The 24,995-nt window shown below is 36.2% G+C and overlaps 1 protein-coding gene across 1 annotated transcript in view; it reads right to left on the bottom strand.

Moving 5' to 3' along the window:
• Nucleotides 1–6,696: 6,696 nt before the first annotated feature.
• The window catches only part of LOC113061669 (thyrotropin-releasing hormone-degrading ectoenzyme-like), a 40,833-nt gene continuing 22,534 nt past the window's right edge, over nt 6,697–24,995 (bottom strand). The window contains exons 6-11 of the mRNA XM_026230986.1: nt 24,624–24,721; nt 24,317–24,424; nt 13,323–13,490; nt 9,537–9,677; nt 9,223–9,304; nt 6,697–7,742 (exon numbers count right to left, since the gene is read on the bottom strand). Coding sequence (XP_026086771.1) covers nt 7,599–7,742; nt 9,223–9,304; nt 9,537–9,677; nt 13,323–13,490; nt 24,317–24,424; nt 24,624–24,721 — 741 coding nt within the window. The 3' untranslated portion in view covers nt 6,697–7,598. The remainder of the gene's footprint in view (nt 7,743–9,222; nt 9,305–9,536; nt 9,678–13,322; nt 13,491–24,316; nt 24,425–24,623; nt 24,722–24,995) is intronic.

Here is a 24,995-nt window from a genome sequence, read left to right on the forward strand (position 1 = left end):
GTATATATATATATATATTGCGAACCAAACACTATTGATTTAGCATGAGGCTTCATCCACACCACTAGGTGTCAATATAAAGGTGTGGTCACTTTACCATTGCTAGGTAAATTTCAGGGACAATATCTAGTCATTTTAATAGGAGTCTTTTTTGAAACTCGTTTGAGGGAAAAAAATCCCAAAGCATATTTTACATTGGGTTCATGCTTTCTACATTAATTTATCATGCTGAGCATCAGAAATATATTCTGACAGTTTGAGAATGGCCTCTGTGTGAGTAAGGATTCATTCATCACTACACTACTGCCAATAAACAAACAACTTATTGCCTGCGAAATTTCACTATTGTGAATGCATCCAAAATCCAAGTTGACTGCAAATGCAACATAAAATATAATTATTTTCTAAAATGCTGCTTAAAACAAAGAAAATGTCGGCAAGGAAAGTTGAGAATTAGCAGTTCTTTTGGAAACTCAATGATATGCCAGTTTTTCAATAATTGTCCAAAATGGTTGAGGGTGTTTACTTTGAAGGAACAGTTAAGACAAATTGGATGATACACATGAAGCCTGTGATTTATGATTTTCTGTGATTTGTCTTGCTGTAAGGAAGCTGGAGTGGCACTAAGTTGTTTATTTTCTACACATTTGCATCTTTCTCTGTTCTTTTCTTACACTACAGGAAACAAAAACCTGTGATAAGACAGAATCCATTCCAGCTCCCGCCACTGATTTAAATGTGAAAGCGCTCTGATTGTAGGTATTGTGGAAATGGCAAACTATTAATTTGCATTCGCGGCACAAAAAGGATTTATGGTCTCTTGTAGTGCTTTGTTCTGAAATGTCAGCGCAGTTGGAAAGTTTGCCGTTCTCTGGTAAATTATAATCATTTATATTCTGAGGCTTTTTGAAGTTTTACAGATCACAGGATTTATTTTATCTCTGAGAGGTGAAATATACAGTAGAAGAATGAGTCAACACTCTTACTTAACCATAAACAGACATACCAATGTACCTACAAATATGGCCGTGTGAAGATATTTTAAAGGTCAGTGGCTCAAATTTAAAAAAAAAGCACCATACTTTTGAATTACAACAGATTAACAGTCATTAAGTTCGCTATTAAATTAAGGAAGTTGTTTTTATTATTTTAAAGGGGCAGATCACTCAAAAATGAAACAATATGTTATTTATTCACTCTCAAGTTGTTCCAAACCTGCACAAATTTCTTTCTTTGCTAAATACAAAAGAAGATATTTTGAAGAATGCTGGCAACCAAACCGTATACTTTTCCATAGCATTTTTTCCATACTATGGAAGTCAATGGCTACTGTCATCTGTTCACAGTTGGACTGTTAGTTTCTCTGAAAATTTGATAAAGACAGAAGGAAATAGCATGTAAGTCGTCTACGAAGGGCACAGACCCTTGTGATGCTCCTGAGACTAAAATAAGCAGACACTCAGAGCAGGAGGTCAACCGGCAGCAAGACTTGTGATGTTCCTCATTTGTAAGTCACTTTGGAGAAAAATATATGCAGAATGAATAAATGTAAATGTAAGAGTCTCTTGATGATGCTCTTGATGAAGCAACCATGGAAATGGACGAGTTGGTGGATGAGATGAAGCCCATGGAGTGGCAATCCAGCTGTGGAGAAAAACACTGGTGACTTATTTTAAGTCAGAATGTCTGCAGCAATAAATTGTTATATATATATATATAACAATTTATTGCTATAGACGGTTTCAACGGCATCAACATAAACAAACGTTAATGCGCGTGAGCGCTTTTGTGGACCTAACTTAACTTCCGGTAGACTCCAAATAGAATCAATAACAACAGTCAAGTCCCTCTAGAGTAGATATTTTTTGATAACAAACAAAATATGTTTGCTGCGTGGATCAGGTGGACTTAATGAAAATGCAAATTCATTATTTGCCAGCAGATGTTTTAAAGCATAGACATAAAGCGCAAGAAATAGAGGTTTCCCCAGTAACAGCTGTAAACAAAGCAGAGCTGGTACGCTCGCACGCTGCTTTATCAGGCATTTAACATGCAAGTCCTCCTTCAGAAATACAGCAATATAAAAACAACTGTGCCTCATTTTGATATTTAAACATAAATGTAAGGAATTATTATTATTATTAAACGTGCAGTACGTTACGTAATGTTACGTTACTCGTGTTTATTTAACGAAGCCTTTTTGAAAATCGATCAGTTTTAAAATTGTGGCGAGTCTCCAAAAATAAATAAATGTATGGGAAAAACATCCCGCAGCACAACCACCTGAGCCCAACTTCAGTTTACTCATCACCTTGGCTTTAACTGCGTTTGTAGAAGGCACTGCAGCCAGACCGATATAACACAGACCGGAAGTTAACTTAGGTCCAGGCGTGTGCGCCCAATGAAACCGTCTATATATATATCCACAGGGAGAATCCTATGTAAGACACTCATATAATACTTTCACTTTCAAAAATTTCACTTTTGAAATTTTTTACCCTTAGGAAAGACACACAATGCCCATAATCTTCCCTAATTTTTTCATAGGAAAACCTTAATTAGAATGAACACACATTTCCCTCAGGTCATTGTGTATATTATTGCTGTTCTTGTACAGTTTATTTTGTATTGTAAACTGTTTTATGCATGCTTATGATAGAATCACTCATTCATGCAACTTTACATATACCATATTTGGTCTCTTTGAATTCATCTTCTAATTAAATGAGAGTGTATTTTATATGTTTATACCCATGCAACATATAAGTGTTCTACGACCTTTTAGTAGTATGTGCATCAACACTTAATCGAGTTCCATACTTAAATTCAGTTGCTATCACACAAAGGGTCATAAAACTGTCCAGTATTTCCAATCTCCTGCTTGGAATTTCAGCCTTTCTCTTTGGACAAGCCCATCCTGAGAGTCGTGAATCTTCTCAGACCTTAAAAGGCTCACGCACAGTTCCATCCATGGGTATTTCTTCTGCTAAATCTTCTGATGGCTGAACGTGTGGAGAGCATGAGCAGATAAGGATGGAACGAAGATAGGAATGTGATCTAGAACGCTTCTGTAAACTTTAAGTCTGCACCAGGCTTCAGCCTTGACTTTCCATTCATCAAGATCCTCTGAGCCAAAATGGTTCTTTCTTGACACCTAACTTCAGCCAACTACTTGAACCCTAAAGTGCTTCAGGGCTCTCTTCCAAACAGACAAGACATGCAAGTATCAAACTTAGTCTATATTAACATTTGCACCTTTTACAAGGGTGTTTAAACTAAGAAACTGATGTTTCCTTCAGGCTGTAGATCTGCTGAATATAAAATAGTTTAAGTGTTTATGTAGTTTAAGTCTCACTTGTATCACAATTGAGGTGGAGTCCCTAATCATGCAGATTTTTGTTACATGCTCTGATTAGTATTGTACACTAAGAAAGTTATTTTCTTTAACCAGGAAATTTGCATTCTCAGAATTGACAGACAGTTGAAACTGATATGTCAAGTAAATACTTACAACGGATCACGAATCAACTAGTTATAATTAGTTATTCATATTCCCCCTTTAAAGCTGATTCGATACATATAATCACAACAAGGGTGCATTAAACATCTGAACATGTGGATTTTTATGTATATTAAAGTTGAACTTACTGGACTACCGTACTTCAGAATATCTAAGATTAGTTTGTACATCAATTTAGATTGGTGCATAACATTTTTAGTAAATAGAGTATCATTTTCAGGCCAGAAACAAATTAAAAATATTTAAGAAAATATGATTGCTTGCTACATACGAATTATCAGATACACAGACACAATTGTTTCCTTGGGGAATAAATATTTCTAGAATTACAAGATATGTGAAAAAAAATCTTTAAAAGTGGCATGATGGAGGTCATGTGGCTTATAATTATACTGTATATTGTATTATCATTTGAATTGTAATTTGATATATTGTGAGGCAGACAATACCCAGCCCTGATACATAGTATACTAAACATGAGTTGTTCTTTTCTTGAAAAAGTATATTTATTAGTTTTAATTTGAAATGCACAGTAAATACAGACACACTCCCAAACTTTCTATTATAAAGCCTGCCTTATTATTCAGATACCTCCTTTATTATTATGTAAGGACTTTTATTATAAGTACCCAAAAAAAGTTTTTAATTTGCTTTCAGTTTCTTTTTGTAACAAAGTAGGGTCTCACTTTATATAAGGTGGCCTTATGTACATCGAAAAATAAGTACAATACACTTATTATGTTCGTATTGTATTGCAAAACACCTTTGCTGCTATTGAGGTGGGATATAGAAAAGGTTAGGGACAGGTTTTGGTGATATAAGTAGGTTTAAGGGTGGGTTAAGGCGTAAAGGTTGGGTCAACAGTGTAATTATAAATGTAGTTACATGCAATGTTTTTTTTTTTTTTTACAAGTACATTGTAAAAACATGTATGTACACAAGTGCATTGTACCAAATGATTCAATTGTAGTTAAGGTCACCTAATGTAGACCCAAAGTAATATAGATATAATGTCAGCCGTTTATTGGTTATGAGCCACACCATGGAAATAATCAGCACATCGATATCAGCTAGAATTAAAATATAGGTGCAATTTTGTGAAATTTGTAGGAGAAGAGTTGAACAACTATCAGTTCAAGATAATGGGCAATTGATGTATAATTATATATATATATATAAGAGATTTAAAAGCAGATAAATGAGTGGAAATTGAGTTGTTGGTGTCACTTTTGAGTTTTACTGTAACCTACTGTAACTAACCAAATACCTTTGAAGTCTGGCCCCATAGAAAGAAATTTCCTTGAACAGAATAAGCACTGAAGCAGCAGAAGGTAGCTCAAGATGGAGGTATCAATAACTGGCGCAGTTAGACCAGGATGCATTACTGTACAAAAGAATTTATTGTAAGCATTAAAATCTCTAAGCAGCTCTGCTCAAAACACAGAGGATATCATCTCGAATTTAGAAACAAAAGAGAGCTTTACATCAAACACAACAGGAAAGGAGAAAAATGAAAAGGCTGGAAATGTACGTTGGATCAGTTTGATATTACACAAGAATCTTTAACTTTATGGTATCTGACTAAAGGGTCTTTGCTGGCGATTTCATTAAATAACCAGCAAGTCATTTGAAAAGTGGCCTAAGTTCCCCAGTTTTATTCCTCGAGAGATCCACACAGGCAACTGGATACGAGAGACTATTAATGGGCTCTGAAGTCACGAGGGTCGTGCACCATTCAGAACTGAATTGAAAATGCTTTATAAACTGCAGTTCAGTTCTTAAATTTGAACTGAATCTGAATTGAGGTAGCAAAGAGGATGCAGAATTCAAATTATGAGAGCTTTCATGTAGTTTCTGAAAATAATCACCAGAATAAAGTAACCAAAATAAAAGCCTGTGTGAAAAAGTGTGATGTACAATTTACCATACTCACAATATATGAGGTATTTCCAGACACATTTATTAACTGTGGAGGATGAAAAATGCTAGAAATTATGTGGTTAGGTATGGCTTCCCCATATGTGTGTCATACATTATATTATATTATATTATATTATATTATATTATATTATATTATATTATATTATATTATATTATATTATATTATATTATATTATATTATATTATAATTATGTAGCTTATAATATATTTCACATATTCCAGTGCAGAAAAAAATATTCACAGAATTAATAAAAATTCCAAAAGGAGGCTTTTTGAAATGAGTTTAAAACATGATCGATATATTAATATTTCAACGTTAGCCATGTTAAAAGTATTGAACTTAATTTAGAAAAATAATTTACTTAAGTCCTAATAATCATACAGGTATAAGTCATCATAATCAACTGAGTAAATGTCTGAGGGAATAAATAGGGATCATTCGTTTAAATTAATGATGTAATGATTCAGATTCTGTCGCAAACCTTTGTCTGTCTAATGAAACTCCTTTAATGTCTTAAAATTCTTAAATTCTGAATTTTGCCCAAGGCTGAGAGTCATATACAGTAGTGATGGACCAATATATCGACCAAGATGACCAACTGGCTGATAATGGCCATTTTCCAGATTAGCTGATTTGATTGGCCAATTAAAATGTGTTAATACTCGTTATGATTGTTGATAGATTTATATATATATATATATATATATATATATATATATATATATATATATATATATATATATATATATATATATATTTATTGAGTAAATATAGTTTGCCCTTGTCCTTTTTTTTTAGCAAATTTCTATATCTGTTTTGCCATCATTACATTTATCATACCTATTATGGTCTTCAGGCATCCTTAAATCAAGATCAATTTACCTCAGAAGCAAAACTGCACAGATAAATGTTTAAAAACCTAAGGAAACAATCTGAGTAAGAAAAATAAATAGAATTCAAGATATATCCTTTGAAAAGCATTATATTACACAATTTTGCCTAAAAAGTAAAGTTGTCTTGCTTAACTGATATTTTTTTTTAACATTCTTAAAAGCAAATCAAGCATACAGAAACCCGCATATTGGTCAACCACTACATTTTCAACACAACCATTCATGTCCATATATATATATATATATATATATATATATATATATATATATATATATATATATATATATATATATATATATATATATATATATAAAACAACTGAAAGAAGAAGAAAGATAAAACTATGAAAACCGTTATAATTGGTCTCCATGACAACCATTTCAAAAGCTCACATTATCCACAACAAGATAACATCTCACCACTGCATTGACCTCCTTCCAGCTTATCAATAAATCATAAATGAAAATATTGACACACTATTTTTCCACTCAAACAAACATACCATATTCAAGGACAAACCCTCCAAAACTGGAGAGCGAAGAGTTACACTATGAGAATGCAAATGATCCAAGACACCTGCTGGTTAAACCATCGCCGCTCCAGCCAGGACCAGCAGAAAACCTTCCAAAAGATTCTGTCTTCTGATGACCATTGAGTGCTGTCAATCCATCAAACAATAAACACCATCTGTACAAGAAATAAAATTCAGTCTGCTCCTCTTTATGGCTTTGGAGAGAGAAAAGGCTACATGAATACTTCTCCTCTTTGTCCTCCTCGTAGGGTTCCAATCAAAACACTGATTGTCACGTCTTTGTGCTTAATCTAAATTGTGTTTATATATACCGAAGAGCAATCTCTTTGTACCGTCATCTGGTCTTCAAAGCAAATCCGATATTCTCAGGACTCAGAAAAGGTCAAACTTCAGCAAACAGAATGACGGCAAGAGGGAAATGACTTTCATGCAAAATACGATGGGGAAATGGAATGTAAATCATCTGCCGCTACTGACATATGCCATCATGCATTTTCCGATTCCTTCTGTGTTTTTCAGCCATTCATTTCATCCTGGTCTGTGAGAGCCCGGTCGTTTCAAAAACAGTAGGGAAATAAAAGCTCAATTTTGCTGAATCTTCTAGTCCAAAATAGTTTTTTTATTCTTTTTCTTTTTTTTTCACTTATATCTCCCTACGTCACTGGCCATGAGTTTCCATGCTAATAGAGCGCTCAATGCTTAATGTTGCTTTAACCATCAGGAGCTTTCCGCAGCCATCGGTAAAACTGTTGCTGGAACAGGATGTGCCATTTTACATTCGCTTGAACGATCTCAACGGCTCGAGCGAATGCAGGTGCCGACTCTCCCCCGCTGGTCAGGATGAACTCTTTCAGCTGAGGAGAGAATAAACAATTTTCATTAACATTTTCATTGTATTGTGTTTTGATGTATCAAATCTTGTGTGTTTATGCATGTAAGTGGCACCTTCATCTCTGATAGATAAACGGCATCAGAATATACGATGCATTTACATGCAAATTCCTGACATGTAATTCATCAGATAACGATGTTTATGATAATGAGGTGTGGGAATGCATTTGAAGTAAACAGAATTATCAGTGTTGTTGTTGTTTTATTGAAAGGAAAGGACACATGGGTGTCTGTCAAAAACAATTTCTAACATCAGTTAAGGGCATAAAAATCTCATCAAAAATCTCCATTTACTAAATAACATGTTACAAAACCGATTCCCAATTCCTGAGGTCATGAGGTCTACATGAATTAATGTGCACAGGGATTCAGGATTAAAGCTTCTCTATTGCTCCCAAACTATTTCAAAATTGCTGTTTGTTTATTTAAACTTTTAAAATAAAATGAAATGCTCATTTCAAACACACAGCGTTGACCCTTAAATGCATGTATTTTTTTGCCAATTATTACTACATATTTGGGTCTTTTGCAACTCGGACCTATCTATCCTGCACATATGGATCTCTAACTGCTGCAATAGCAATAATCCCTCTTGATATTTTAAGAACACTTCCACAGTACATTCAGAATACATTTGAGTGTATTCTCAAAACAATCATTTTCAATTACTTCCAAACTAATATTTTGATTCAGGTCAGCTTAATCACCACATCCAACATCAAATGACAGTTACATTTATATTTCATTACATACATTTATTGCTCTGCAGTAAAGCCATTCAAACCAGTATAATCTTTGCTGATGGTATTCTTTCGTTTGATGTCTTTGCGTCTTTTTTCTTGTTATATTGTTTGTAATTGATAGATTGAGGAATACTACAAAAGTAACACAATTGTATTAAATAGGATAGAATGACGTCCCATGTCACTAAAGACCTGAGGTATGCATTTAAGGTTTAAACATATCTCTGATTGTTCACGAATCTGTGGATGAAGTTCTCTTGCAGCAGCTGATTGTCAGTGACAGTATGCTAATGTCCTGTTTAAGAAAACACTGAGGGGGTTCATATTATCTCTGTATGAATGATAAATTGTGGAAGGCGAAGTCAGCTGGATGAGAAAGTGCTGTGCTGCAGTGAGAAGCATCAGCAGTCTGTGTCCTCTGGGACTGAAGCTGAATGAATTTGAATAAGTGAATATACGTTTCATTTCCTGTAATAAGGTTAAGCAGCTACAATGAGGAAATAACCCAACGAAATGGTCCAGAGCACAATTCTGCAGTATTCAGAGTTTACTTTTATTCATTTTCTCCATCTCAATAACTTGCTGACCTAAGTATGCTTGGAGGTATTAACGCTCCATGAAGATTTGTCAATAATACATTACTGTTTTAGTTTGATTAGAGTTGTACAAGCCTCAGGATGATGTAAAAGTTCAGCCTCACCTCATTCAGCTCGGCCTCAGTGTTGAGAAACTCTGTCACGCCGCTAATTAATTTTGAGTTCATAAATAAGGCCTCTCCATACCTGCCAATGAGAGACACTGTTATTAAAAACACTGGAGCACTGCTCTAATGAAACCAGAAGCAAACAAACACCAATAGACATTATTGCTCTCAGCCCTCCAAACACAAACAAGACAAAAAATAACATTCACCAATAAATATCTTATGAAAGTGCGAATGTGAAATTTTTTTCAGGAACTGAGAGAGTAAGGTTAAAAACACTGATGAGCAGAGATGAATAAAGCCACATTCACCTGGAATTCAATATGTCCCACTTCTCGCGAAAATATCTCCATGCTAAATGTCTTCCAAGGGGATTGCGGCCCACATGTATGATTACATCGATCACATCCTGATCCGGCACCAGGTCAGAGGTGAGTGACAGATTCAGGAGCCTGTGGTCATCAGAAATAAATGGGAGATAAACTATACATTAGGAATAATTGACAAGGGACCCTGAATTATTACAAATGAATTGGTGGTATGGCCATGATATGGACTTTAAAACTTCAGAAACACTCCAATTCAGTCCTATGGAATGTTAATTAAATAAAGCGAGTGGAGCTTAGCAGAAACAGTATCAATAAACTGAAAATAAATGATATACTTTATAAGTTGGACTCTTATGCTTCGAAGAACTTGGTATGACTACAAAACTTATTAAAGGCTATTTGACTAATATGGGTATTATCATGAACATGTTCGTGTCTGTAGTAATTAAGCCCTTCTAATAAATTCTTCTATGCTAGTTTTAAGGTTGAGTAAATCAGAAATACAAAACACATTATTCTTCGCCATTTTCAGCAAATACAGCAGCTGACAGGCCTTGCGAAACACAATTATTCAAATACATTTTCAAGACTGTGAGTCAGCATCTTCAAAATGTAATTAACCTGAAAAGCCCAAATCGAATGCAGATAGACCTATTCACTTCAAATTGGTGCGAAATGTCAAGTAGATGAAAAAGGAAGAAATAGGAAATGAGATGATTCACATAAAGACACGACCACGAAGCACACGTTTCAATTTGCAAAAAACATGTGGGATAATTGCTTCTTTGTTCTTTGGACTCTTATATCAGTTGAACCGCACTTCTGGGCTCGTGTAGCAGAGTCACTTGTAACAAGCTTTTTTGATGAACTCCCTGGAGATTATTGCCACTGTGACAAAGCTCACATCTGTGTGCGGACAGCAGCTTCGCAGCTCGCAAAAGTGACATCACCAGCTTTCTCTAAGGACAAGTGCGAACAAGCTTTGAGATAAGTTTCTTTTGCTGCGCTCATTCTCGAATCCTTTTTTTAAAAGTTCACACTTAGAAATTCTGATTTTGGACTTGTGTAACTGATTTCTAGCATGTATAATTGTGACACTGTCTGCATAGCATGGCTTTTTGCATCACTGATAAAGCAAATGTAAGGATTAGCATATTCAGATTAGCATACTAGCATATTACAGTTTTAAGTATAAAGAATGTACACTTGACCTGAACTTACATTTCTAGAGTGATTAATGAACAGGAAATGATTACAGTATTATTTTTTCCCTTTTTACTGAGATTTCAGTCTCTAAGGCTGTAGGAATATCTGTAGGTAAATAGTCAGTGCGGAAGTGCGATCAGCTTAAACACATACACACATTCCTGTAGTAGAGAGGAATTATTTTCGGCCCACTGGATCACAACATACATCATCGAAAGAAGTGCAAACAGAGGTGGTAGATGCAATTTACTTCATGCTATAGAAATTAATACTAAACACAGACTCTATACGCCCCATCCTTCACTGAAGCGCATTTACTAGCTCACTCCAAACACAGGATAGATTAAATATCGCAAACACACTCTCACATGCACACGGCTCATGCATCTGGGGCAGTGGGCATTTGCTTGAGCATGCTGTGTGAAATTTAAGTGTGTCTGAAATCAATTGAACTGCTGCTAGAGGTCTTCTCCACTCTTTTAATTCGACACTAGAGCAAAGGTGAATGCCTGAAGGCTGCAAATATTTCACATATCCTGTGTGACTCTAAAACAAATCAAAGTTATGAGAGATATTTTAAGCTTATAAAGCAACACCAAATCCTCTCTAGGCAACAATGACTCATAAGGTGCTACCAGCACACTGAATAGTGATGTACACCTTCATTTGGTGGGAATTAATTGAACTTGCAGAACTCCAGATATAAACAGAGTTAAAAACTCTCAGAGGACAGTCAACAGCTGCAGTTTTTCTATAAACTGATAAAAATTTAGTTACAGGTCTTCACACGTAGATATAGCTATCACATTACACTAATGCCATGCACTGTAGGACTAAGTGCCAGTTTCTAATTAGCACATATTTATTAGCAAGTGTTGCTAACTCATGTGCTTTTCTGGCACTGTGGGAGGGATGGGTGGGGTCTGGCAATGATGTCTGGCACTTTCAACACCACCACGTCACTACTGCATGCCACATCATTTACTAATATTCAGACTTGCGGAAATAACAGTTTTTGTGGTGGGGAATTATAAAATTTCATTTTTTCTTTAATGCAAGTTTATGTTTTGGAAAACGGTTGTCCACTTTAACCAGATCCCTTGAGGTCTACTTTCCTGCAGAGTTTAGCTCCGATTCTAACCAAAGGCAACCTGAACAAAGACAATAAAGGTCTTTTAGATTACTATAAAGTTAAAGGTAGGTGAGTTTGATCAAGATAGGAACTAAATTCTATAGGACAGTGGACCTTCCAACTGAGAATCCCTGGCCTAGCAGCTCTAATTAGGTTGATCTCAGATAGTTACTTATGTAGGTCTAAAAAATTGTTCTTACGTCTAGTGGTGTATGTTTATATTGTGTTTATTTATGTAGCATCGTGGTCCTGCGAGACACAACATTTAATTCCACTGTATGTCCACACATGTAGTGGAATGACAATAAGGCTTAACTTGAACTTTAACATTGCTAATAACTACTGCTAAAAAGAGAAGGGTTCATTACAGTTTAAACTTCAATGTCAACCTTAAGCCTATCTCTAGAATCTAAACAGAATCCGATTGGTTGAAGCGAATGTTTATCCTGAAACACAGTATTACTAGACAATCCAAAATCGACAGCTGGATGGCCTTCCAAAAGATGGTATTGTGTGAGAATGATGGATTTTGTATTCATGTTTCAGCTGCATGACTGCAGATGTTGTATCTAGGTGTACTGTGTGTCACAGCCTAGTCATGGATCATTGAAAGTGAGAAAAAGAACTCATTGATTTTACCTTCAAGGAAGGTAATTACCACTATAGAAAAAAATGAATAGCTTCCTTGCTGACTGTAATATGATGAATAGCATCTAAACATGAAGATGAAAATGCATGGATGTAGAACACTGAGATGTGTGCTTACTAAGTGTGGTGCTATTTATCTTCATCCTCTAGTGAGGAAAACCACATCCCTCTCAACAGACTCACACTGAATCTGTCCCACAGGAATCAGCCTGTTGAGTGCTGAGCACTCACTGCAGAGAGGGGTCATGATGGGTCTCTTTATATGGGAATGTTTCTTTCTCTCAGTGCATCCATAAAACAACGACCAAATGCAACAGAATAAATGGAGCTGTCGAAGCTGCAGTGAATCTGCTTCAGAATATGTGTGGGCTCTGAGGTCTACTCTGGACAGGGTGTAATCCGTCACCGTCCTCATCCTGCTATTGAGTTGGGAGAGGATTTAAGACACCGTGGGAAAAGCTCCTACGGCAGCCATTGTCTTTACTGCACCATCAGTGGAGTGAGTGCAGCTCTGCTGGTGTGAGTGACATGACGTGGAGGATAGGATTGAATGGGATTGAGGTACAGTAGATTGCAAACTATCTAGTAAGTTATAATAGACACTTCTTGCTCTTAATAAAACGACAGAAAGCCCACCAAATTCTTAACAAAGTGAATGAAGAGGCTGGTGGATGGTACATATATTCCAAGCTAAAAAGAAGCTTTTAGCTACTGTGGTTTGTTATTTGAATTTATTTCCTTTATCATGTCTTTGTTAATGAGGTATAAAAACATTGACTAACCTGTTGAGAAGGAAGATGTTGTCACTGCAGGTCAAGGCCTCCAGAAGAACCTTCTTTTCAGAAATGGCTGTAGAGGAGTGAAACTTCATCCAGATAAACTCCCACACATCCTCATCCATCAGAGAAACACCTGTGCAGTACACAATGTCCCGCACGTTGGGGGGAATCCTGTAGGACAGAGTGGAGACACAAGGTCAATTCACAAATAATGTTAGCATTTAAATACTTGTATATAACATTAATAACTGTATTAACGGAGCCAAAATCTCTTTTTACTGTTTACTATTTTCTTTTTACATTAATTCAAAGATCTACTTTCAGAGTCCATGGAAATAGTGAAAATGGTGATACACTGATTAGCATGTATGCACACTGAAAAGTGCAGGTGATTAGCATTTCTCACTGTGACCAAGTCTGTTCATTTAATGGTTACTGAGGTTTACATCAGATTCACACGCCATTAGATTAAACTGTGTTCACACATCTTTTTTTTTTTTTTTTTTTTTTTTGTATGCGTTCAACTTTTTATTTATTCATTTTTTTTACATATAACATATAACATAACATCCATTCAGGATAAACCGTAAAAACAACAACAACAGACATATAATCAATTTACATATTCTAATAAGAGAGCGAGAGAGAGAGAGAGTGAGAGAGATTCTTTTATATAATCTAGTATAAAAAAAATAAAATAAAATAAAAAACACTGCCAAACATCAATAGTACTAGGTTTGGCCTTATTAATTTGTTCTGTTGTAAATTCACAGCCCACTATTTTAAGAAGACTGTGAATCCAATACATTTTCCCACACATGTGCAGTGTAATGTATTATTGTCTTTTTTGGAGCTGTAAAACAAGCAAACAGCATTCTTTTTTCTTTTTTTTTTTTTTTTTTTTTTTTTGTATTGAGCTTATGCAGAAGCCAGAATCATCATTAAGAAGACAGAAACTTGGCTTAACCATGTAATTAGCTTGTAGTAAAGAGGATAAAACAAAGTTTACATGTGTCCACAGATTACTGACAATAGAACACTCAAGAAGATGCTGCCAGAAGATGGTGCAACCCAATCTTGCATATGTTGAGAGGAAATAGGAGATGCCCAAGGAACTCCATAGGCCTTGAGAGCAGAACGTAAGTGTTTATGCCTAAAAAAGTCCAAGATGCTTGGGCAAATGGACGATTTCCACATAAAATAATTGAGATTTTTCCATAACGGTGCACTGTTACAAAATTTGAAGCGTCCTCCCATCAGACATTCAACCGTTTTCCAGATTCTAATAGAATTAGCTATAACCGGACCTTTTTCCCTGTGCCAGCAAATAAAATATCTTGAAGTCTGTTTGGTTTAACCTTGTCAGCTTCAGTCACTCTCCATGAACCTTAAGATTGAGGTTCAACACAATTATGAAAAGCCTTAAGTTGGAACGACCAGTAACACAGCTTATCTTGTAACCCGACAAACCACTAAAATTATCAAATTCCTTAATTATTCTCAGAAACTGAAATATCAAAGTGATCTAATACAAAATAATGTCATCTGCATACAATGAAATAATATGATTGTGATCACGAATCTTAATCGATGCTAATTCAGGTTTCCTAATGGCTTGTGCTAGTGGTTCAAGAGATAAACAAAACAATATGGAGGAAAGTGGACATACCTGCCTCGTTCCCTGTTGTAGAAGGAACGGGGGAGAAATAATATTGCCAGTCAAGACTGATGACGTATAGGTGAATTGTATAAAATCTTAATCATAGAAATGAAATGTTCAGTGAAGCCAAAACATATAAGCCCACATATCATTCTAAAGGTAATAAGTTTAGTGTAAACCTTTAGATCACCTGGGGAAAGTGATATTAGTATGTAGCTGGAGCAGTCTAACGGATTTTTAAAGAAGTAAAGATATCAGCATTGTGTTTTGATCCTTTATAAGAGACACCATGCTCAATTCCAAAATTAAATTAGATAAGCATGAGTGTCTTTACTAACTCCCAGATTTCTAAATATAATTCAGGAGGAAGACCGTCTAGACCCGCCAATTTACCTTTCTGTAGGCTTTTTAGTGGTGGTCGACCAATATAGACTTTTTTTACCAAAATATTATTATTATTATTTTATTTTATTTTTTAAAAGCAGGGGAGCCGATAGCCAATATTAAGCCGATATAACAATAATAATAATAATAATTATTATTATTTTTAATTTGAAATAATTTGACAATAGATTAAAAACTTAAAAGTTTAAAATAACCATACTTACACTTTAGATGACAAAGTATTTTCACAAATACATAAATATTTAATAAACATATAATTAAAAGGGAAGTGAACACTGTAACCAACAGGGCACTCAGTATTTTGGGAAGTTTGTGTGCATTGGGAATCATTTTTCAAATAAAGCCAGGGTACTCATTTACTCATTTTGCATACAGTGAAAATGAGATGAATATGACAGTGGGCACATGCATAAACCGCAGATTAACTTTAAATCACAAGTTTAAAATTGAAAGCATTCATTCACATGGACCGCCCGTCACACAAAAACCGATCATGCAGGATAAAAATGCACAATTCACAAGATCTCACAGCTGGATTCGGCTAAGTTTGCAAAGTTTGTGAAATTAAATGTTCATTAGTCATTCAAAGATTTGTTTAAATGATATAAATACATATTTGCCTAATGCTGATGGCAAACGAGAAAGTATAACAATGTTTGCCTTTCTATTACTAATAATATTAAAGCAATCATTGTAGTATTTTCTTTTTGTAAACATTAATCCCTTTGTACAGACAGACTTCTGACCGTATTAGACAGAACTAGAAAAAGAAAGAGAAAGTGGGCACTGTGTGCGCTCAGGCACTGCCGCTCTCATCGATGTCAAAATAAATGTTGAACACACCGGCCAAGCAGAATAACGTATTAGCTGATGCCGATATTTGAAAAAAAAAAAGGTAGTTTGACCACTACTTTTTATTTATGGAGCTTGGTACATACTCGTTTTCAGAGCGTTATCCCTCGTGCATCTCAGAGTTTACTTAGTCCTATACAGAAGGGCAATTACCGTTGTGGAAATTGAGCTCAGTGTAATAATACTTTTAAAACATTTTTTTTTTGTCATCCTAGAAATGGCAAAAAATATAGCATCAGATCTGCGATTACTTGTGTTTCCACTCATGTTGTGTATTTGATCCGTTTTCCTTGTGGTATAGGCTATGTGGGAAAACGTCACGTCAATTGAAACAAAGGATTAGTGAACATAAGAGTTCGATCAGAAGAAAAGTCTAAATTATCCAGTTGTGGCACACTTTTTAACTTTGAATCACGATGTAACCTCTTTACACTTTTGTGGGTTGGAGAAAGTAACTTTGCCACCTAGAGGTGGAGACATTGAATTACTTCTACAGTGACGTTTTTTTTTTTTTTTTTTTTTTTTTTATAATGATTTTGTTAACCTATAGGGGGATCTTGATTGTTGTAACTATAATAATTTGTAACTGTTTATGATGTGGTGCTAATTATGTATTCCCAATTAGCTTAATTATTTGCAGATGGAGCTCTGTTAATTGGTCATGTGTTTATCTTAAAAGAGATGAATTTGAACATTTGTATACTCCTGATGAGGGTCGTGTGACCGAAACGTAGCTGTAACTTCCTGTTAACTAAGATAAGCACCACCTGAGTTTTATTACGAGCGCAGGAGAAGGGTGCCAATTTATAATACTTGTTCTGGAAATGTGCCACATCAGATTGTTTTAGATGCGTCTCTTGTATCAGTGCACAGCAAATTGTTCTAATTCCACATTTTCATTTAATGATAAAATATTTAGAACATGCACTGTATATTCATAAATTCCAGAATTGTATCTAGTAAATGAAGAAAAACAAAAGCAATTATATCCTGTTAATTACATATAAATGCAGATATGTACTCTATATACCAAATCATCTGAATGAGTAATTATGAAAAAATAGTAGCGTGATATTTTTCTGCATGTACTTTAACTGGGCGCGCCTGCCGTGCACCTTTCAGGATCACTGACCTGTCTTGCCAATTTAGTATACAAAAGATAAGAGCATGCAGCCGATCAGAGTTACTTTTACTTTCGCCATAAACGTGATGAGTACGATAAATCTCGATGTCACGTTGTTTCAGTGCAAGAATCCACTTGGAAAGATTAGCTCTGAGAAAGCTGGCTGCGCCAGAGCCCTCTGCCCCCCTCTGGCAACCCCACCAGTCGCACGCTGTTTCTACGGCTTCATTCCTCAATGTCCATCATTCTATTTGTTAGTTCTTCTAGCTGTTTCCTCAAGTTCGCAACTGCCCTCCTATCCTCACCTGCAGCTGAACCTGAACGGAATCATCACACTAGCTAACTTTTCAAGCTCTGCTCTTAGGTCTTTAACAGAATGGTTGGTTGCTTGTATGTCCATGTAGGTCACACAATGCTGTGTTCAGTACAGAGTCCATCGCATCTCTTACTCTTACTGAGGCCACAACCGAATCCAGAGTACTCTGTTGTTTTTTAAGTGCAAGCTTGATACCATTAGCAACGGCGCTGTCGAGGTCCTCTCGGGAGATGGTGGAATCTTTAAATTTTTTCTTTATTGGTGATTGCTCGATCTTTCTTTTCCAATTGTCATTGACCATTGAAGTACTCATGATGGGATAGAGAGTGGTTCGAAATTTCCTTTTAGGCTTATAGAATATTTGACAGAATGAGCAAAGCGAAGCACTATGTTTGCATCGCCTTCAAGGGTCACATGATCTCTTCACACATAATTCTTGTTTTGATTTCTAAAAAAAAATCAATTTCCTGAAGAGAGAATGTTTCACAGCAGGAATTTGTTAAGTCTTCAGGGTTGCTCAAAGATAGCAAATCACAAGTCAACCTTTCACCTCCAGAACAACTAGTGCAAAACAATGTGCGTGTATTTATAGGTGTTTTTATTTGTATGCTTCTGTGAGAAGTTGATATTTCTTTCGTGACACTTTAGATTAGGGAACTTTATTCTATATTAAATAGTTGCTTATTAGTTACTGGCATGCATATTTGCTGGCATTCTGTTTTTAGTACTAATAAAGTACATATTAATGCCTTGATCTGCACAATGTTTGTGTCTTGTGTTTAAAATTTCTTACCTAATACCTAAACAAAACTACTACAACAACTAACTTAGCATCACTAAGCAGCTAATTAGGATCCTTTTGATGAAAAACTCTTAGTTATTAGTTAATGTGTCCCCTAAAGTATTCCCTTTTCCTTTGATATTTATTCAGTTCTTTTCACTCAAATTGTATATGCACAAAATATCATTTTAAATAAAGACACTCTTAGATTCAAAAAGGACCACTGGCTGAAGTGGTCTTCTGCTGTCTGCAATCATTTTGAATCACATGACTTCTGTCACAGTGAAAAATGTCCATAATAACACCACCTAATTTGATTTGAGGATCTTTAGTGAGTTTATCATTAAAGTGGTGAAAATTTGAGAGGGCTGCAGTAATGATTTGGGTCAAAGTCAGTCACAGTGTAATACATAGTCTAGCAATATATCGGTCATAAGTAAAAGCGCTCTTTGGACCCTTGATATCATCTGGTTATAAATCTCAGAAAAGAATAACCGTCTACAGTAGAGCTACACAGAGACAAATGCATCTCAGGCTGCGAGGTGATGCATGTAATATTCGTACAGGAAGAAGAAATAACATTAAACCTCTGGAGGAGACGCAGAGATACAGTGACTGAACTTTTGATTTGCTCAAACAAAGTGCAATAAAGACCTGCTGATTCTGGATGAGCCGTCGGAGCCTCTGGGATTTTTCCGTGTAACAATACAGAAAACGGCACCTCCAGTAAAATATGAAATCATGTCAAAACCAATTGGAGCATATAGACTGAAATTTCCACACCTGTGAAAGTGATGTCTTGTTTATGCCACTGACAGAAATGATAATTAAATTCAGAAACACAGTTAAAGAATAATATTTGTGACATTCTGTTTGCTGCCATGATTCTGGAATATATTATTTTCAGGTATTATTAGAAGGAAGATGGGAGATGACATGAGCCATAAATCTAGTTTTTACTTCTGATATTGTAAACTGATTTTAAACGCTTTGTGTGCCCTATAATTTGGCTTTGTGGAAGCAACATATTTTTTATAGACTGCTGTGATGAGATTTTGTACAAATTCTGTCTGTTTGTTTTAAAACAATGTAAAAAGTTATTTGAGTATTTTACATTGTGTGAGACTTTTTCCAAACAGACAAAAACTACACTTAACAGCAGTTTGCCTTAACAGAGGTGTCTGACTTTAATTTCAGTTTTCTTTTTTTTTTGTCTGTGGTATCTTGTTTTTAATGAATAAATGAGGAGGACATGAGGAGGATTTGTCAGCATTTTGTAGTGATCTGAAGCTTGTCTTTGCAGCTCATGAACGCTGCTGTGACATTATCATTACCTAAACCATAAAAAGACAAAAAGGTCAAACACATTCCTCTTTTATGATGTGCTCATCCCTGAATATCAAACTGAACAGATTATTTTTATTGTCCCAGTAGGACTGGAGGTCATTTTTGAAGAAAAGGACAGTAAAGGACACATCTGGAAAATCCAGACTTCTGCAGTCAGGTAAGAGGCACAATTCACAGCAGTTATGTCATAATACAAAATAATAAGAATCGAAAGGATAAGACTAACAATAACATAAAATCAGTGGAGAAGAAGGACTTTCAGAATTTCTTGCCATCTGTTGACTTCATACACAAGAAACACAATTTTTTTTAATCAGTTAAAAGTATCTGCTTAATGCCTTAAATGTTGAACAAACATCTAAAATATGAGCGTTTTCACGAGGTCTAACTCTCTGGCAGTTGATTACACTAACCTGTCCACATGATGATCTAGCAGGAGGGACTGTGTTCAGTACAGAGACTTCCTGACTGTTCAGACACGATCAGAAACCTCACACTGGACTCCACGGGGTAATTACAGAGCCACTGTTAGAGCAATTGAGCAGTTTCAGGCCAAAAGATTGGAAAATCTTTGACTGAGCAGGTCAAACACTGGCTGAATCCAACTGAGTGTGTTAAAAGCAGGAATATTAGGCCAAAAAGCTTTTAAATTGAGCAGCCCGCTTTTATTAGAGTCATGTTAGAGGCCTCAGAAGTCATTAAATGCACATTATATGAAGCCAAGGTCAATATGTAACACATTTAATGTGTCATAAAGCATCTGTGTGTGTATTTAAGGTCTAGCTGTCGATTTCAGGGCATGATATTAAAGAAGCCAGCAAACAATTTCCAGTATGTTTGAGGTTGCCAATTTGCAGTTTAGTGTGTTTAGTGTGTGTGTGTGTGTGTGTGTGTATAGTCTCTAGTCTCTCATGTGTTTGTAGGCATGCAGCCAACTATTTGGCTTAAGCACAAAAAATGATTTCCTAAAAAGTGGGCAAACACAATATCTTGTGCCGGATAAAGCCGTTTTTCAGATACATAAACACACACCCACAATCCTGTTTATTATCCATTATGGTCATTAGTCCCTGCCGGTTGCATGTAGTGTTTGACAGTGTGATACTGGATACAAGAATGTGAACATTGCTGTGGGAAGCAAGGAAAACAAATTAGATGAATAAATGTGTGTTGCCATGGACACTTGGAATAAAGCTCCTACAGTATGAATCTTGGCAGGGGTTGATGAGCAGAACATATTGATCAGACCTCAAAGTGTCCACACTCCATCCAGCGCTGTGCCTCGATATTATCATAAAAATATTACTTGTGTTTGACCAAATCAAAAAGGACAACTCTGGCTGTCACTGCTGTATTTAGAATTTTACATGTACTTTTACTTATGCTGCGTTTCCACCGAAATTTCCTGGAACATTTCTGTAATTCTGCAAACAGCAGCGTACTTGATAACTTCAGTCAGCTGACCGTGGTTACTGCAATTTTCCTCTCTGTATATTTACAATAAAACGAAATAGGATATCAAATACCACTGCCTCCTTTCGTTTTCATTTAAACATAATAACAGCTGCAGCAATGTACTTAGTTCAGGGATAGGTGTATATATACAGCCATTACAGTGAAACTGAAATTTTATATAAATTTGCCTTTTTTATTTTCATTTTAACAAATAGATAAATTGAATACAGACTAATGATAACCTGTTAGATTTACCCAAAACAAATTATATTTTATGTTTAACCACTAAAGAGACATCAGAGCCAGCGGAACATATCAAAAGGTCTAGCCAAGGTGAGGCAGCTCTCGGCGGATACATGATCACTAAGCTCCCGCTGATCGCGTGGAGCTCATGTCTCCGAGATCGGCGAAACACATTTTGAAATAGGCACTGTCTTAAATAAACCACAGATTTGAGTTTTAAACTACTACATTCTTGCCTGAAATACTTTTAAAATGACATTTCATGACACAATAACAGTAATATTTTGAAATTGATCCGAATAAATGGTGGTTGAACTCAAACAATGCTGCGTGAACTCAACCAATCAGGGCCCGGTTCCCCAAAACGTTCTTATCGCTTAGTAGTTCTTAACCTATTCCTTAGCCTCTCTCTTAACCTTATGGCACGATTCCCGACACGTTCGTATGCTAAGTATATCTTCTGTAAGTCACACTTTCGTAAGGTTAGTCTGGACCATTCGTAAGCTCTCTCTTAGCGTTGTTTGAGCTCAAGACGCTACTGTACAGCAGTCTTTAGAAACCAGCGCAGCGAAGTACAAGTCAAACTATGGTATGTTGACAATGTTGTGGCTCAACAATGATTTTATTTTATTTTTTAAGACTCATAATAAATTATGTTCCCAATAGATACAGGCCTATTTATGAAATTGACTTTATTTGGTATCAGAACTAATATGGTGGTAATTAGCCTAGGCTTTTTCGTAATGTGATTAAAGCGAATTGGCAATCACTTTTTGATAATTGAATTCTGGCAAACAATTTGGCTCTAAATGGCTAAGATCTATAAATGGGTAATCATGGTGGTGTCCAGTAAGCGACCAACTATGGCAGCGATCCAACGTATCCTTGTACTGAATCAAAGACGGAGCCGGACGCAGAGCCGTTTAGTCCATGTCAATTTTTTTATTCGGCAAAACTTAAGCCCTTCTGACATTTTGCCTGACGTGGCTATATCAAAAAAAATTCGCCTCCCAAGACAACTCATTATGGAGCTGTTCGAACTTTTTAGACCTGCGCTTGCCAGGCTAACGTGGCGAATTTTTGCTTTAAGCCCCAAAGCGCAGGCTTTTTTTGCTACAGAGAGATTCATCGAGGTCGTGGGAGAGGGCTACGGCTTAATCAAGACCTCGGTGTAGAGGTGCGTCCACACTGTCACCAACGCCCTTCTGCGCCATGCCGGGGATTACATCCTGGTGGATGGCACACTCATTACTATCGTCAATCCATCAGTGATTGATCAGGTGTAGGCTACTCATCGCGAAAGGGAGACGCGGCCATAAAACGTGCAGGTTATAGTGGACCACAGGGGTGTGATCTCCGACCTGGTGGCAATGTCCAGAAAAACTTCAACTTCCTCTGACTAGAGGCTTGGTGCCCTTTTCTACGTTGCTTCCCCATCATATTCTGTATCTAACTCTCTCTCTCTCTCTCTCTCTCTCTCTCTCTCTGTTCATTGTAGATAGGTTGCTTTTTATTTAAAACATAAAGCAATTGCAATCAATACCGCATTAAACAGAAGTAACTGCAGCTGCTTGCCAATCAATTCAGATTGTAAAGTACCTTACCATTAATACAAAAGTGTATTATATAATTTTTATAAGTCGTTAACCCCATGTCAAGAAGCGGCACAAGTGGCACAACGGGATAAGGAAGGTGGATGATTAGCGAGGGATACCCGGTTAGTCTAACCGTTACAACATATGGTGTGAACATATTACTGACCATTTGATAATTTAATTTATAGTCTATATTCTACTGATAACTTAAAATATGTTAAAATAAATGTTACTATAATAATTTGAGGAATGTTTCATTTGCATAGAACGTGTTGTCTTTCTTAACGCTGTATTACACCATCATGTGAAGTTGAAAATCGATTCATGAGCAATCGATGCCAACTAATTCAGCACCCTGACTTTGGACAGAGCTGTTGTAACGTCAGACGTAAGAGGCAGCATGCTAAGAAGCTTCCTAAGGGACACTTCGGGGAACACACTTAGAAACATAAACAACTTTGGTAAGATATATCTTTCGAGGTCTTCTTAGCACGCTAAGAGTGAGCGTTATCTGGAAACCGGGCCCAGGATGTTTAGCGCCCAAGTCATGCCCACGAATTTTCCGGAACTTTGAAAAAGTACCACCTCGCCAGCAGGGACTTTCTGCGGGGCATTTTTTTATCCGGAACTTTATTTAGATCCAGGTTCCTGCGGTGGAAACCCACCGAGTACCAGGCAAAAGTGCCTAGTTCCTGGGTAAAGTTCCTGCGGTGGAAACGCAACATTAGGTTGAAGATCAGAGGTTGATGTAGGTGTCCTGCAGGACTGTATTCATACAGCAATCCACAAAATTACAAAAAAGGCCAAACAATGCATTAATATACTATTTTTTGCAACATTGTATATTAAAATGTGGTATAAAAAAATAAAAATAAAGAAAACTGTTTTGAATGAGCATTTTTAACTACACATCATTAAACAAGCATTCTGTTAGTAGCAGTCCAATCTGATTCAGTTAAGTGTTAACTCTACTTTGGGCCAATTTAGTGAATCATAGAGCTGTCTGATTTAATCCATGATTTAGACAAACTAATTTCTGAGTTTAACGAATTCGATAAAAGGAACTGCCTCAACTGCCAGCAATTAATTGAAACCCCAAACATCATTATGGCACTTTGCGATATGTTCGTTTTTGTGTCAAGCCAGTGAGGAGAAACACTGGGATTGAATAAAAGCTGTTACTGTACAGTGTGTGGGTATCACTCTGTAAATTTGCTCACCTGTTCTTGTTGCTGGAAATCCAGTCTGAAATGAGAGAAACAGCCTGCCGGTGACAGTGTTTGTTTCCAAAACTACAGGCCAGCATCATCACCTCTCTCTGCAACTCTCTGAGGAGGACAGAAGGAAGTACATCAGCAGGAAGTTAGAGATGGAGGAAAGGGAAAATGAAAAATTTAATCATGTCTACTGAGGTCACTCCCATCTCTGAGGTGGAAAATGTCTAGCTCAAACTTGGACCTTACTTAGACTACATATAAGTTTGTAACTGTAATATATAATTCAAGTAATATGAAATTTAAGACTCACTCGGTCTGATAAGCCGCCTGCATGAAGGAGCCCTGAGGGGAAGTGGCTGGCCAACCCAACTTGTGATACTTCGGTTCCACCTGTCTTAAAACATAGTCCTAAAAAAAAATGGAAAGAGAAGCTAAGTAATGATTAAAGCAAAACATAAAAAGAAACACACAGTCAATTAAAACAAAAGGTGCAAAACAAAAAAACAAAAGGCAGAAAAAGAGTCAGTATGGTTGCCATGTTGAGACCAGGTTTTAATTTTTTTTTTATTTTTTTTTTTTGTATTGTATTGTATACAGTATGTGTGTGCGTGTGTGTGTGTTTTGACTCGCCACACGGTTGAGGGAAATGTCGCAGCAGGTAATGTCATGGCTAATGCAGCAT

This window comes from Carassius auratus, chromosome 4, assembly GCF_003368295.1.
Source record: "Carassius auratus strain Wakin chromosome 4, ASM336829v1, whole genome shotgun sequence".
Classification (NCBI taxonomy): Eukaryota; Metazoa; Chordata; class Actinopteri; order Cypriniformes; family Cyprinidae; genus Carassius; species Carassius auratus.